The sequence below is a fragment of the Pelecanus crispus genome, chromosome 8 (assembly GCF_030463565.1).
Source record: "Pelecanus crispus isolate bPelCri1 chromosome 8, bPelCri1.pri, whole genome shotgun sequence".
NCBI classification, from domain to species: domain Eukaryota; kingdom Metazoa; phylum Chordata; class Aves; order Pelecaniformes; family Pelecanidae; genus Pelecanus; species Pelecanus crispus.
Genome location: NC_134650.1, coordinates 118,675 through 130,867, shown reverse-complemented (window position 1 = coordinate 130,867; position 12,193 = coordinate 118,675). Strand labels below are relative to the sequence as shown.

General features: G+C 37.7%; 1 protein-coding gene across 1 annotated transcript in view; it reads left to right on the top strand.

Annotated features, from left to right (window-relative positions):
- KDM3B (lysine demethylase 3B) overlaps positions 1–11,182 on the top strand; it is a 68,154-nt gene extending 56,972 nt beyond the window's left edge. Inside the window, exons 18-24 of the mRNA XM_075715160.1 lie at positions 2,234–2,324; positions 2,412–2,542; positions 5,823–5,942; positions 6,459–6,598; positions 6,944–7,120; positions 7,669–7,803; positions 9,862–11,182. Of these exons, the coding sequence (XP_075571275.1) occupies positions 2,234–2,324; positions 2,412–2,542; positions 5,823–5,942; positions 6,459–6,598; positions 6,944–7,120; positions 7,669–7,803; positions 9,862–9,942 (875 nt within the window). The 3' untranslated portion in view covers positions 9,943–11,182. The remainder of the gene's footprint in view (positions 1–2,233; positions 2,325–2,411; positions 2,543–5,822; positions 5,943–6,458; positions 6,599–6,943; positions 7,121–7,668; positions 7,804–9,861) is intronic.
- The last annotated feature ends 1,011 nt before the right edge of the window (positions 11,183–12,193 follow it).

Sequence of the window (12,193 nt, the reverse complement as noted above, 5' to 3'; positions counted from 1 at the left end):
ATTTTAGCATTGTGTATAAAACGTTTTCCGTATTTATTGCGATGTGCACATAGCAGAAATTATGAACTATTGTATGACTTAATGGAATGTTTGTTCAACAGTGAACAAAATGATAGATTTGTAGACCAAGAATATTCCCTTCCCTAGTCATTTTCCAGTCAAAGGGCTCCCAACTTTTGACTTGTTTTTATATGGTTCAAAGTACAGGATCTCATATTTTGTACTGTTGAATTTCATACTATTTCTATTAATTACTCAGAAATAAATGACCTAGGAAGATATAACGGTGTGGTCTGTCTGTGTATTAATAGTAATTGGGAAGCTTCACAAACTCTTCACTTTTGTGCTAGGGTCATTCATGAAAATAGTAAATTTGGATGGGTCAAGTTATCTTTGAGAAATGTTATTTGTAGTTTGCCTCCAGCCAGATATGCTCATTTCAGCAAAATCAGCTGCTGTCTTTCTTTTAGACAATGCCTTTACCACATTTTATATGAGAAATGTTAGTGATCTAGGTTGGAAAACCTGATTACTTTTGCTAGTTTCTTTTAAATATATTTTATTTAGTGGTTTTTTTCAGCCATGTGCAGTCCCCAATTTAGAATAGTATTATTTACTACTAGTCCAGAGATTTCACACACTAACTCATATGAAAACTGTTTGCAAATTATATAATGGCTCTGATTTTTCTGCATTACATGAATTTTAGATTTCTCAAATACGTGGTTTGTCTGCCCCCCATTAAGTTATTGAAGAGATGTAAAACAGCTGCTGAATTTGGAGGTGGTATTGAGATAATCCCTTAATTATTCTATATGATACTTTATTTTAGTTAATTTTAATCTTGTGCTGTTTACTTTTAATGTCTTTGAGTTCTAAGTGGACTTTTGGCAGGTCTAACTTTTTTTTTGATCCTTCTTAGACCTGCTTTTCTTTGCTGATCGGATGTTTTCTGGGTTTTGTCCAGTTTTGTAATTTTTCAGATCCATATGTTTTCCTCCAGGCAGCTCTTCGCTCTGTCCTTTCTGAATAGCCTTCCTACAAGCTGCTTCTTATTTGGAACAAAGATCCTTGATGAGTTCAAAGTCTTGAATATGGGAAGTTCTGAAACATCTTTAAATTCAAGTCCTTGAGCTTTTCAGTTCACTTGCCTCTCTAAAACCAGTAGCTCATCAGAATTTGTTCTTTAAGTCAGTCACTTTGGTTTACATATCTGCAGTTCTTAATTCCTTTTAATTTCAATAAAATTATTTTTTCATATTGCAGACTAAGGCTGTCTTCTGTAGCCTGTTGATATATAACACAGATGTGATTCACAGGTCTCCGAGTCGTAGTTTCTTAAATATGCTTTCTCTTTCGGTGCTGTCAGCAGCTCTGCTAGGTCTGGGTAAGGTCAGTTGCTTTTTGTTTAGCTGACAGTCCTTGGTAAGGTAGGAAGTGGTGAAGGATGTTACTTTCTGGGGAAAAGGGGATGTGAAGGTGTCAGACTGCACTACATCGTGTTTTCCAGCTGGTGGCTTCATGCAGAGTTGTGAAGAATCTGATAGAAGATTGAACTTTGTTTTTCTCTAAATGTTACGCTGAGTCTTCTAAGCTGCTGCACATACCACTCTTAGCCATTGTAACATCTGAGGTAAAACAGCAGTAGATAATGGTCAGTGCTGTCATGTCATACATCCACTGTTGCGTACGTAATGTCACCTTTTTATGCTACCAGCTTTCTCTGTTACCGGTCAGGACTCGCGTACAACCCTTGAAGTGAAGAACAAATGTTTGAATTCGGCACCCTGCTAATTTGAGTGCCTCCAGCAAAGAAGAATTTAAAAAACTAAAGGCTGTCTTGATTTCAGAGCATCAACCAATAACTTTAATTTTGTGGAAGCACCACTCTTCTTGAAATGAAAGATAAAACTCCTTTAGGCTTTGGTAAAAGTAGTAAGGCCGAATGCTTTGGAAAGGCTTGTTTTCAAAGTTGAATAAAAACTATTCTAAAAATTAGCAGCTGTGCAAGATCTGTCAAACCTCTGCTGTGGGTAATGAGATATATATATATCTAATTGTTAAACTGTTGTTTGGTCCTACTGTGATAATGCTTGGAAGCCCACATTAAAATCAGGATCCATTTTGCAGTGCAATGTAAGAGGTCTTGGTACAAAAGACTTAGAGCTTAAACAAGGTAATGGGCTGTGGTAAAAAGATACTACATGAAGACATCTTAATTTGTTTCTTGCAGAACGGCTCAGGTCAGACGATGGTCAGCCAATGGTGCTAAAGTTAAAGGATTGGCCTCCAGGGGAGGACTTTAGAGATATGATGCCTACAAGGTAAGTAGACCTTAGTATCAATGCCTGCAGGACTGCTGTAAGCACTACAGGAGGAAAAGATGCCTTTGTTCTCTTTTTGCTCTCTAGGTTTGAGGACTTGATGGAAAATCTTCCTCTTCCTGAATATACCAAGAGGGATGGCAGACTGAATTTGGCTTCCAGGCTGCCAAGCTACTTTGTCCGTCCTGACTTGGGTCCCAAAATGTACAACGCCTATGGTATGTGAGAATAGTTCTGCAGATGTTGATTTTTGTGACTCTTTATTGTACTTAGGGCATATGCAAGGCTGTGGCATTAATCAAAACTGAGTGCTTATTCTAGAGCGCACTGTCGGTTTTTGTACTTGGTCCTGCAATCTATTCCTATGCTAGTCCTCTCTCTGTCAGATTGTGCCCTTTTTTGCCTTGTGGTTTCTGAGAGATGTACATACGATAAGTTAGGTTTGCAATCAGTTATTATTAAATACATATAATAAACATAATACTGATACAGGGTTCAAGGAGAAGCTAATATCTTTTTTGAGACCAGTTGATACATTTGAGAGGAAAATTAGCAAGCTTCTGGGCACTTCGATCTGTGTGCTCATGTTTTAGACCAGGGTTGTAATTTTCTTCATCCGTGTCTAACAACACAGACCACAGACAACATGCAAGACAAAATTGTCACCATGTTCAGTTATCTGAATTGGATAGTTTCGTCCTCTTAAGACAGTAATTCTATAGTAGGTAGATGGCATACAAATGGAGGAAACCTTTGTCTGAACACATACTGTGCATGGGGCTGTGAAGCATTAACTTTTCAAATGATTGTGAGTATAGCAGAGCATGGAGGATATATGAACAACTAATGCATGTCGTATCAACTTGAATTATTTCAGTTCCTGAATGTACTGACTGAGGTTGTGGCCAAAAGCAGGTTTTGGAGACTTTTAATTTAAAACACATGAATGTTAAAGTTCCCAGATACTTTTAAACAACTGATTGATTTGCAAGTATGTACTTTTGCAACTTTAGAGTAAGATAAACAAAGTAGTTTCTCTTTGTATGTACTGAAGAATGTCAAGTGATAATGATAAGGAAAAAATTGCAGCCATCTTGTAAAGCAAGTATGTGGAAGCAAACTTACCCTAATGTAACTTCTGTAGTTACCTTTGAATATTTATCAGATGGGGTGCAGGGTTTTTTTAAGGTTTTGTATTCCAATTATCAATATACCTACAGTAACAGCTCACCTCAGGACACTAAAGATTTTTCTTTGTTTTGTCTTTTTTAAAAAAATGTTTTAGCTCAGTAACCAAATGTGGATTAGACTTAAGCTGTAAGCCAACATACTGTAGTTTTGAGAAGGTGTTTGTGGGGTTATTTTGCAGTTTTTAGCAGTATAACATCACAAATTAGAGTTAAAAAAAGGGGGGGGGTGAACTTAGGCAAATAGAGCTTATTCAGTATTTAAGTGTTCAGTGTTTTGGTTTATGTATTACTTGACATGTAAGTTGAGTGAAGAAGGCTGTACACCAAAGAGCTTGTAATGTAATCAAGAAATACATATGTAAGAGTGCAGCAAGAAGCGAGGTAATCGGTGATGGCTGACTTGTCTTTGTGTATTGCTAGTTGCTAGCAATGGAAGGAATGGATTAATTTTGTTGAATTTATCTTAAATGTCAAAGTTTTCTTTTCCTTTATATCAGAGATTGCGGAGGGAGTATTGACGGTACTTTTTTAGCATAGAATGTAACCCTCTACTATTTAATCCATCTTAGATGTATAGGTCTTGGTCCGGAGAGAGAAAGTATTACACTTTATTTACTTTCAAGTTAAAAGAAAAAAAATTAGCTAGGTCTGTCTTCGAAAATAGTTTTGTATCTTTTTGCTCTTAGCTGCTTTACAGACAAATTAAAGGGCTGACCTAGATATAAAAACAGTAATTCTGTCTATGGTGAATAAGCATAACTTTTCTAGTGTATTAAATGTATTTTGGTTGTAAATACATGGCTTTGTTTTGTGACTGTGTGGTGGAAAAAAGCTCTCAATAGTGAGGTAAAGTCTTTCATGTGCTTAGCATTTTAAAGCATTAAAAAAGAAAAATCGTGACTGAAGCTTGATTCTTAAAGTGATACTCAGTTACCTAAATAAAAAGACTGTTTACAGAAGTTAACTGTGAAGAAATCTTATTCCCTTCGATAGGTTTTGTGTGTAAAGGACCCTTAAATATTGACCAGCTTTTATATATAAATACCTGAACTGGTTAACATAAGACTTGCCATTGATATTGTATTTGTATTTCCCAGCATACTCTGTGTGACTTAGACCACTACCAAATAATTAAGGAAAGAATGACGCTTTTAAATTATATACTGCTGCATCTGGCAAAGCACAGTTTTGTTGTGAAGAGTGTAAGGGCCCTTACTTGACATTTTCGTGAATTTGTCTGGCCTGTTTTTTGAACCTGTATATTACATTTATCCATGTTTGTATTTCAGTTGTGCTGTCTTATAGTTCATGTTACAAACTGTCTAAATTAGCTACTGTTTCTGGCCTGTTATGATAGGTACTGTACAGTGAGTTGCGTTCGTGTCCCCAAAAGCTTATATTTTAAATAGAAAAGAGATAAATACGATGGTGATCCTAAAACGTAACCAGTAGTCTTGTGGTCATACTTACGTTAGTGTTTGCTGATACAAAGATTTTTTTAATATTTTTAATTTTTTCCCCCATGTTACTTGCTAGAGGAGATGGTAAAGCAAAAGTAGAGAGAGGGAGTGCTATTGAAGGGTCAGAGGAAGAGAGAAGAATGTGTTGTATGAGAAGGTGAAAGAATTAAGCAGCAAACATTTGAAATCTTTCTCCATTACTCATAGCCACTTGAGAGGGGCAAGATCGTCCAATGTATAAAGGTGTAAGTGCTTGAGAGGCTGCAGGTGTTTTTCCTTACTCCATTGTAATCTGAGTTGTTAATGATGAGTTGGACAGTAACTGCTGTGAATTAAACTGATCACAGATTTTACAGCTGAGTATGAGAAAACAATGAACCGCTGGAGGCTTATACTCACAACATTCCAATGACTTGCTGCACACAGTATGATGCTAATGCCACTTACAGCAGTCGGGGTTTCTCTTGTACCTCCAAGCAAATGAAAACAGTGCCAAAGAATGCCTACTATCTTTGTATTATGAAAGCTAAGTTCCCTACTACAGACTGTATAAATGACCCTCAGAGACACAAAATTGTAAAGCACAAGCTCAGGCTTTGTTTTTACAATGCTTGTTTTCTCATGACTTGGGTGAACTATATTTGCTACTTCCATTTCCTGTAAAATAAAAATACTAGTTATCGGTAGACTTTTTACTTATGCCACACATGACACGAAAATAACTACTTCAGCTGCCCTTCGACATTGCTTTCTACTCTGTAAAGTTAGCATTCTAGAAAGATCTTTCAGGCAGGTTTTTTCTGTAAGAGCTTAAATAGAATTTGATTCTATTTTACACTCTATTATAGGCTTAATTACTGCAGAAGACAGACGAGTTGGTACCACAAACCTGCACTTGGACGTGTCTGATGCTGTTAATGTCATGGTGTACGTTGGGATTCCCATTGGGGAAGGGACCCATGATGATGGTAATGTTTGAGGAAAGCTGTTTTCTGTCCATTAAAAATCAATTGTGTGTGTGAGAAAGAAGACTGTACCTTTTATTTTTTAAGGTTGTCATATCTATGATATATAACCCAAATATACAAGGCAGTTTGCTATGTCTGCATCATGTATTTGAAAGTGCAGTAATGCTTCATTGGTTCCCAACTGTGGAAGCAGCAGAGTTTTGCTAGAAATTAGAAATCTCCCTGAAGAAAGGAGGAGAAAGGGTGATAAGTTGTTCTTTCTTCTCATTTTATTTGAATAATTGTAGTTAGTTCGGTTTGAATTCATGACTGAGCTTTGTGATTAGCTGTCAATTGACACATTTCCTGAATTTTGTTAAGATGAAGCTTGATGTGCTTAGAAAGGGCACTGTATGATGCAGCAGTTGCAGTAGCAGTGTGACTGCATTTAGCAGCTCAAAATGCTCCTCCCTTTTCTATATGTCAAAAATCAGAAGCTTTGTAATCATACCGCTTTTATGTGGATTCCCCTTTCAGAGGTTCTGAAAACAATTGATGAGGGAGATGCTGACGATGTAACAAAGCAGCGAATCCATGAAGGAAGAGAGAAACCTGGAGCATTGTGGCACATCTATGCTGCCAAGGATGCTGAAAAGATACGGGAACTTCTCCGGAAGGTATGTTGGTTACAAAGGAGGCTTGAGCCTACAGCTACTTAGACCTACTAGCTTACTTAGAGCAGCTGAATGATACAAGTTGCTATCAACATCAAGTGCATAGGTATTCTAATGCTGTCTTTCAGGACATTAATAGTTATTATGTTCCCAGGTTTTCAGCCTGGGCTGGAATCTTCATATTAATGCACATGTCACTAGTTAAGACCTAAATGAGCTTCATGAAAATGATGTCCTACCTTGAAATAGTTTGTTATGGTTTTTGGTACAGAGCTTTTTCCGAGCCAGCGATATCAAGGTGCTGTGTCATGGTTTCCCCCTGACCCTCACCCCATATCTTGGCCCTAGGTTGGAGAAGAGCAAGGCCAAGAAAATCCCCCAGATCATGACCCCATTCATGACCAAAGTTGGTACTTGGACCAGACCTTACGTAAGCGACTCTATGATGAGTATGGTGTACAAGGCTGGGCAATAGTGCAGTTCCTTGGAGATGCTGTGTTCATTCCTGCAGGTGCTCCCCATCAGGTAAGTATGCCAACTCTAGGCCATATTGACAAATAGAATTGAATTTGAGGCACAACAGAACTGCGACTTCAAAATGACTGTTGCTTAATATTGCTGCTGACTTCGGTTCCTTTTTCTATGTATGCAGTTCTTACAGGAACTATTTGAATTAGATCTTAGTTGTTATATTAGTAAAAATTATATAAATACCTGAATGATGTGTACAGTACTGTTATGGAATTAAGAAAAAAAAAAAAAATTAGGGTGAATGGTGGGAAAACGTTTCTGTGTAGTGAAACTACAGGCAAGGGAACAGAATTCCGAAGAAGTGTGGAGAACAGTAGAGAACTTTGCTTTAGGGGACACTAGTGTATGTGGGAGAACGGGGAACATGTGACATGTCATGTATTTTGTTCTGTTGCTACCATTAGACACAATTCTGTGTGAGATGAAATAGGCTTCAGTTTCTGTTTCTGACAAGTAAATGCGGGAGAGAGGGCGTTGGGGGTGTTTTGGGTTTTGTATAGTTCACTCAATCTTGATGTATCATTTGATATGGGGTTTTTTAGGTCCATAATTTGTACAGCTGCATTAAAGTGGCAGAAGATTTTGTATCTCCAGAACATGTGAAGCACTGCTTCCGTCTGACCCAGGAGTTCAGGCACCTGTCTAATACTCATACAAACCATGAGGATAAACTGCAGGTAACCATTTTATGATAGTAGTCACTAAATATATCCTGTGTTTTGCCAGTTTTGTTTAGTACTAGAAACGTGTGGCTAATGATTTAAGAAAAAAATCACAATTTGCCACAACTTTTGAGGTTCTCATTTGATAAGTATTTAAAAAATAGTTAATGCACCTATGTCTACAGTATTATGTAAACAACAATTAGTAATAAACTTTTGAATTTCCAGAGAACTTTCCCCACTATTGGACTAGTGCTTGTGTTGGTATTAATAAGTTTTTAAATGGCTGAATCCTGAATGACAGTGAAGCGTAGCAGAAAAAGAAAAAAAAGGAGGGGAAAAAAAAAAAAAAAAAGAGGAGAAAGCAGTGCTTTGTCTTGAAGAGATACATTTATTTGACCAAGGACACTTGTATTTGTTTCTTTATTGCCTAAAGGAAAATTGCTCTGAAAGTGAAGGCTTGCTTATTTAAACCAGGGATATGGTTTAGTGGCAGACTTGGCAGTGTTAGGTTTACAGTTGGACTCGATGATCTTAAAGGTCTTTTCCAACCTAAATGGTTCTGTGATTCTATGATTCTAAATTAATCCCAAACAGGTAAATTAAATTCGGTTTGAAGAAATGCGACTGCTTCAACTAATAATTATGCACAGAACATATTATGCACTGAAGTAGTACATTGTGTATAAGACAATAAGGTCTGCAGAGCAAAGACCATAGGAGACCTTTTTGGATTTCACCTATGTATGCTTCTGAAGAGTTAGTATCTGTTTAGTTTGCAAATTTTGTTGTCGGCGTTTTTTGTTTTACTGCTTCATGCATGTAAAATGAAGGAGGGTGAAGATCTGCAGAATGGCTGTTCTTGCACAAGCGAGTAGTCAGTATTTAGCCATTCTCCAGTATGTCACCCAAGAATATCAGAACTTGTCATGTTAATTCTCTCCAACAATTCAGTGAAAAACTGCTATAAATCTGTATGTGGATTTGCACAGGATTTTAAAGGAAAGCAGAAGTAGGATCGGCTCTCGTTGTGGGGATCCAGCTTCTAACACTGTACTACTTCAGCTGTAGTGATACAGATGTGGAAATGTTTCTGTAAATGAATAGGTTGCAAATGAATAATGCTTATTATTTTTAAAAAAAAAAAAAAGAAAGAAAGAAACTGCTGGCAAAGTGGAACTCGATACTCCTGTGAAAAGGAATGCTGGTTGTATTTGTGCCTCACAGCCAAACTTTAGCATTTTTCTTTGTCATTTTTCATGTATATTTTTATAGTATTTTTTTAGACATCTGTCTCTATTTTTATATATGTATTAAACACACAGAGACAATAACTGTCTCATAAATGATACAAAAGACTGAGATCGTATATACATCAGAAAAAATGATGATGCTTGGCCGTTAGTTGAGCAAGTGCAATTAAGCCACCCTCTTAGTAGTGAAACTGTTCTCTTCAATACCTAGAAACTGAATTAAAATAAACTTAGAGCAGAAAAATCAGAAACAAGATAGAGCTTTGATTGTTAAATAGCTAAGTGTGCAACAGATTGCTGTGAGTACTAGTGGATTCCTCATCTCTAATCTTGCTTGCCTTTCTGGAAGATGCACAAATTAGAAGAATTTCTAGCTTCCATACAAAGACAAGAGGATGCTTTGCTGCATCATCTTAATTTACATAAGGTTAAACCATATGATTTTCTTGCTCCTTTTGGGTTTGATTTGTGTGAATCTGTAAGTGACTTGAATCACAAGGACTTTTTCAAAACGTATGTGTGACTTCATAGTGTACTTCTTCCTAGCTCTCACGAAAGAGAGCACTTTATCTTAAAATAACATGAGTAAATATATGTTGCTGGGTGACCAGAAAGTAAGTTAATAAATCAGTGTCTAAAATATTTGTCGTCTAACCATGACAGTTAAAATTTATGCTGTTGATATCCTGAAGCAGTGATAGCATATACTTTGTGTATACTTGCCAACTATTATGAATTCAGCTGTCGAAGTTGATTGCGTAGGTATGTAAGACTCTCCTTGTTAGTCTGTAGAAGTTGATTTTTTTTTTTCCTGTTACAGGTGAAGAACATTATCTACCATGCAGTGAAAGATGCTGTTGGCACACTGAAAGCTCATGAATCCAAACTAGCTAGATCGTAGGAATTGCTAATTCCAAATGCCCTGTGAAGTAAGCCTTTTGCTCACAGTATATACGGGGACTGCACATGACTGCCTCTGCAGGAGCAGAGGCTTCTCACTAAGAGCTGGTGTGGTCAGTATTACACACACTCTTCAGCCACTGTTTTCTACGCTGCCTCAACACTGAAGGTCTAACAGAAGGTCGCACTGTTACATGCAGAATTCCAGATTCTAATGAAAGGTGCCATGTCCCTTTCCTGTGGCCTTTTGCAAATTGGAAGAACATGGAAACCACTTGGTGTTCCTGCATATTATGATTAGAAATGGTATAAAGAGTGTGGATGTTTTTTTTCCTCATGCCTAGTTAGTCTCCACAAAGTTAGAAGGAATGTGCTGGAGGTGGGTTGTCCTACTGCAGACTTAGTTGATAGCTGCTGAAGGAGTGTGACCAACAGTAGCCCAACTGCAGAAATTTAAGCAAACTTCCCATGTGAGATACAGGCCAAGGAAAAGAATAAAGCTATTCTCTGCACTCCCCTTCTTGTAGCCGTTTCTCTGTACACTGTAGAGTTGCAGAAAAAAAGGGAGAACCCACTTCTTTCCCCCAGGAGACTCCAGAAATAGGAGAATTGTGTATTTAGTGAAAAACTAGGTTTGTAGTGAAACAGTTAATATTTCATGAAAGTAGATATTTTTAGTATTTTTGAAGTACCACAACTGTTCCTGGATTTTCAAGGAAAGGCGCATTACATTTAGTCTTCCTTTCAATAAAATCAAGAAGTGATTTTTAGAAAGCAGTCCAAAATAGCACAAAAACAGCCAAAGGAGAGTGAATAGAAATTGACACCCCACCTCCCTTGCCCATATTCCTCACCCATCTTCCCCCCTCCCCCTACGCCACCTTGCTTCCTCAGAATGAGAAGTAAAAAGGAGTATGAACTCTGTTCTCATGTGGAGATGTTGTACATCTCTCCCTGCACTGGTGACTGCAGGCAATAGTTATCTAATACCAGTGCTAGCTGAAAACATCTATCCTTTCCAAAGTGAAGGAAAAGTTAACTTTCAGTGTCAACTTTGTCCAGAACTATTTTAAGTAAAATGTTCCTGCTTGATAGAACTGTATTCAGAATTTACTAATGTCAGCATTGATGCAATGGATTTCATTGTCTGGGTACATGGGGAAATGTATCTACCTTATATCCAGCTGTACTGTAGTGCCACCTGCAGGCCTGTTAATATGTTCACGGTTATTTCATTTTTTTAAAAATAAAAGTCATTTACTGTAACAGCCTGGGCAGTTTCTTTCAGACTTGTACACTGATCTTCCTGCTTTGAGTTTGTCTCAGCTTCTGCCTCTGGTAGTGTAGACTACCTGTTAATTTCTTGCCTTGTGTCTGACCAGAAGGCTTGGGTGTTCTATGCCTGGTGTCCCAAGTACATGCTGGAAGTATACCAAGCTACCTGCAGTTCTTGATTCTTGGAGATAGTTTGGGTAGAGGATCTGTCTTGTCATGAACAGCATCTCTTGTGCTGTGCTCTCTACTTCTTACTATCTTCCCAACAGGTTGGGGTTCAGAGCTGCCCTCTCCACTGGAGATATGGATGGGGTGGTTCCCCGGTTTCTGACCTTGGCGGTTGTGTAGGCAGCAGCAGTTCAGTTCACTGGCACGTGGCATGCTGGCAGCTTCTCGGGTTGGTTACTGGGTGCAAGTAGTTCATTCCTGGGCTTTTGCTGTCTCCTTACCCTTGCAGCTATCCTGTGAATATGGGCTAATTCAGTCCGCTGCAGGTGAAAAGGATTATCCGAGACCCATGAACTATTAAGGTTCACCATATTCCTGCTGTGCAGAATTTCTTCTGCACTTCTGTTGTACTCCGTGCATACAACCCATTCTGAATGGTTAGTTATAGCTGTTTCCGTCATTTGTGTGTGTGTATATCAGCAATTAGAATTAGTTAAAGATCAAAAAGACAAAGACTTGGCTGTGTGTAATGCAATAGCTTCAGTCATTTCCAATGCAGTGAACTACACTAAGAGTTCTACATCTTATGCTGAACCTTTGTTTGGTTTGAGTCTATGAAACATTGTTTCTGTTTCTTGAATTTCCTCTTTTATTAATCACAATCAACCTAAAGCAATATTCAGCCAAAATCAGAGGAATGATTTGCACAAAAATTACAGAGTAAAATTAAGAAATATGTAGCAATCCAGATTTTAGACCACATGAGGACAGGAAGAATTTGTAAATTGATCTGGCAAATCAGTTCCAGT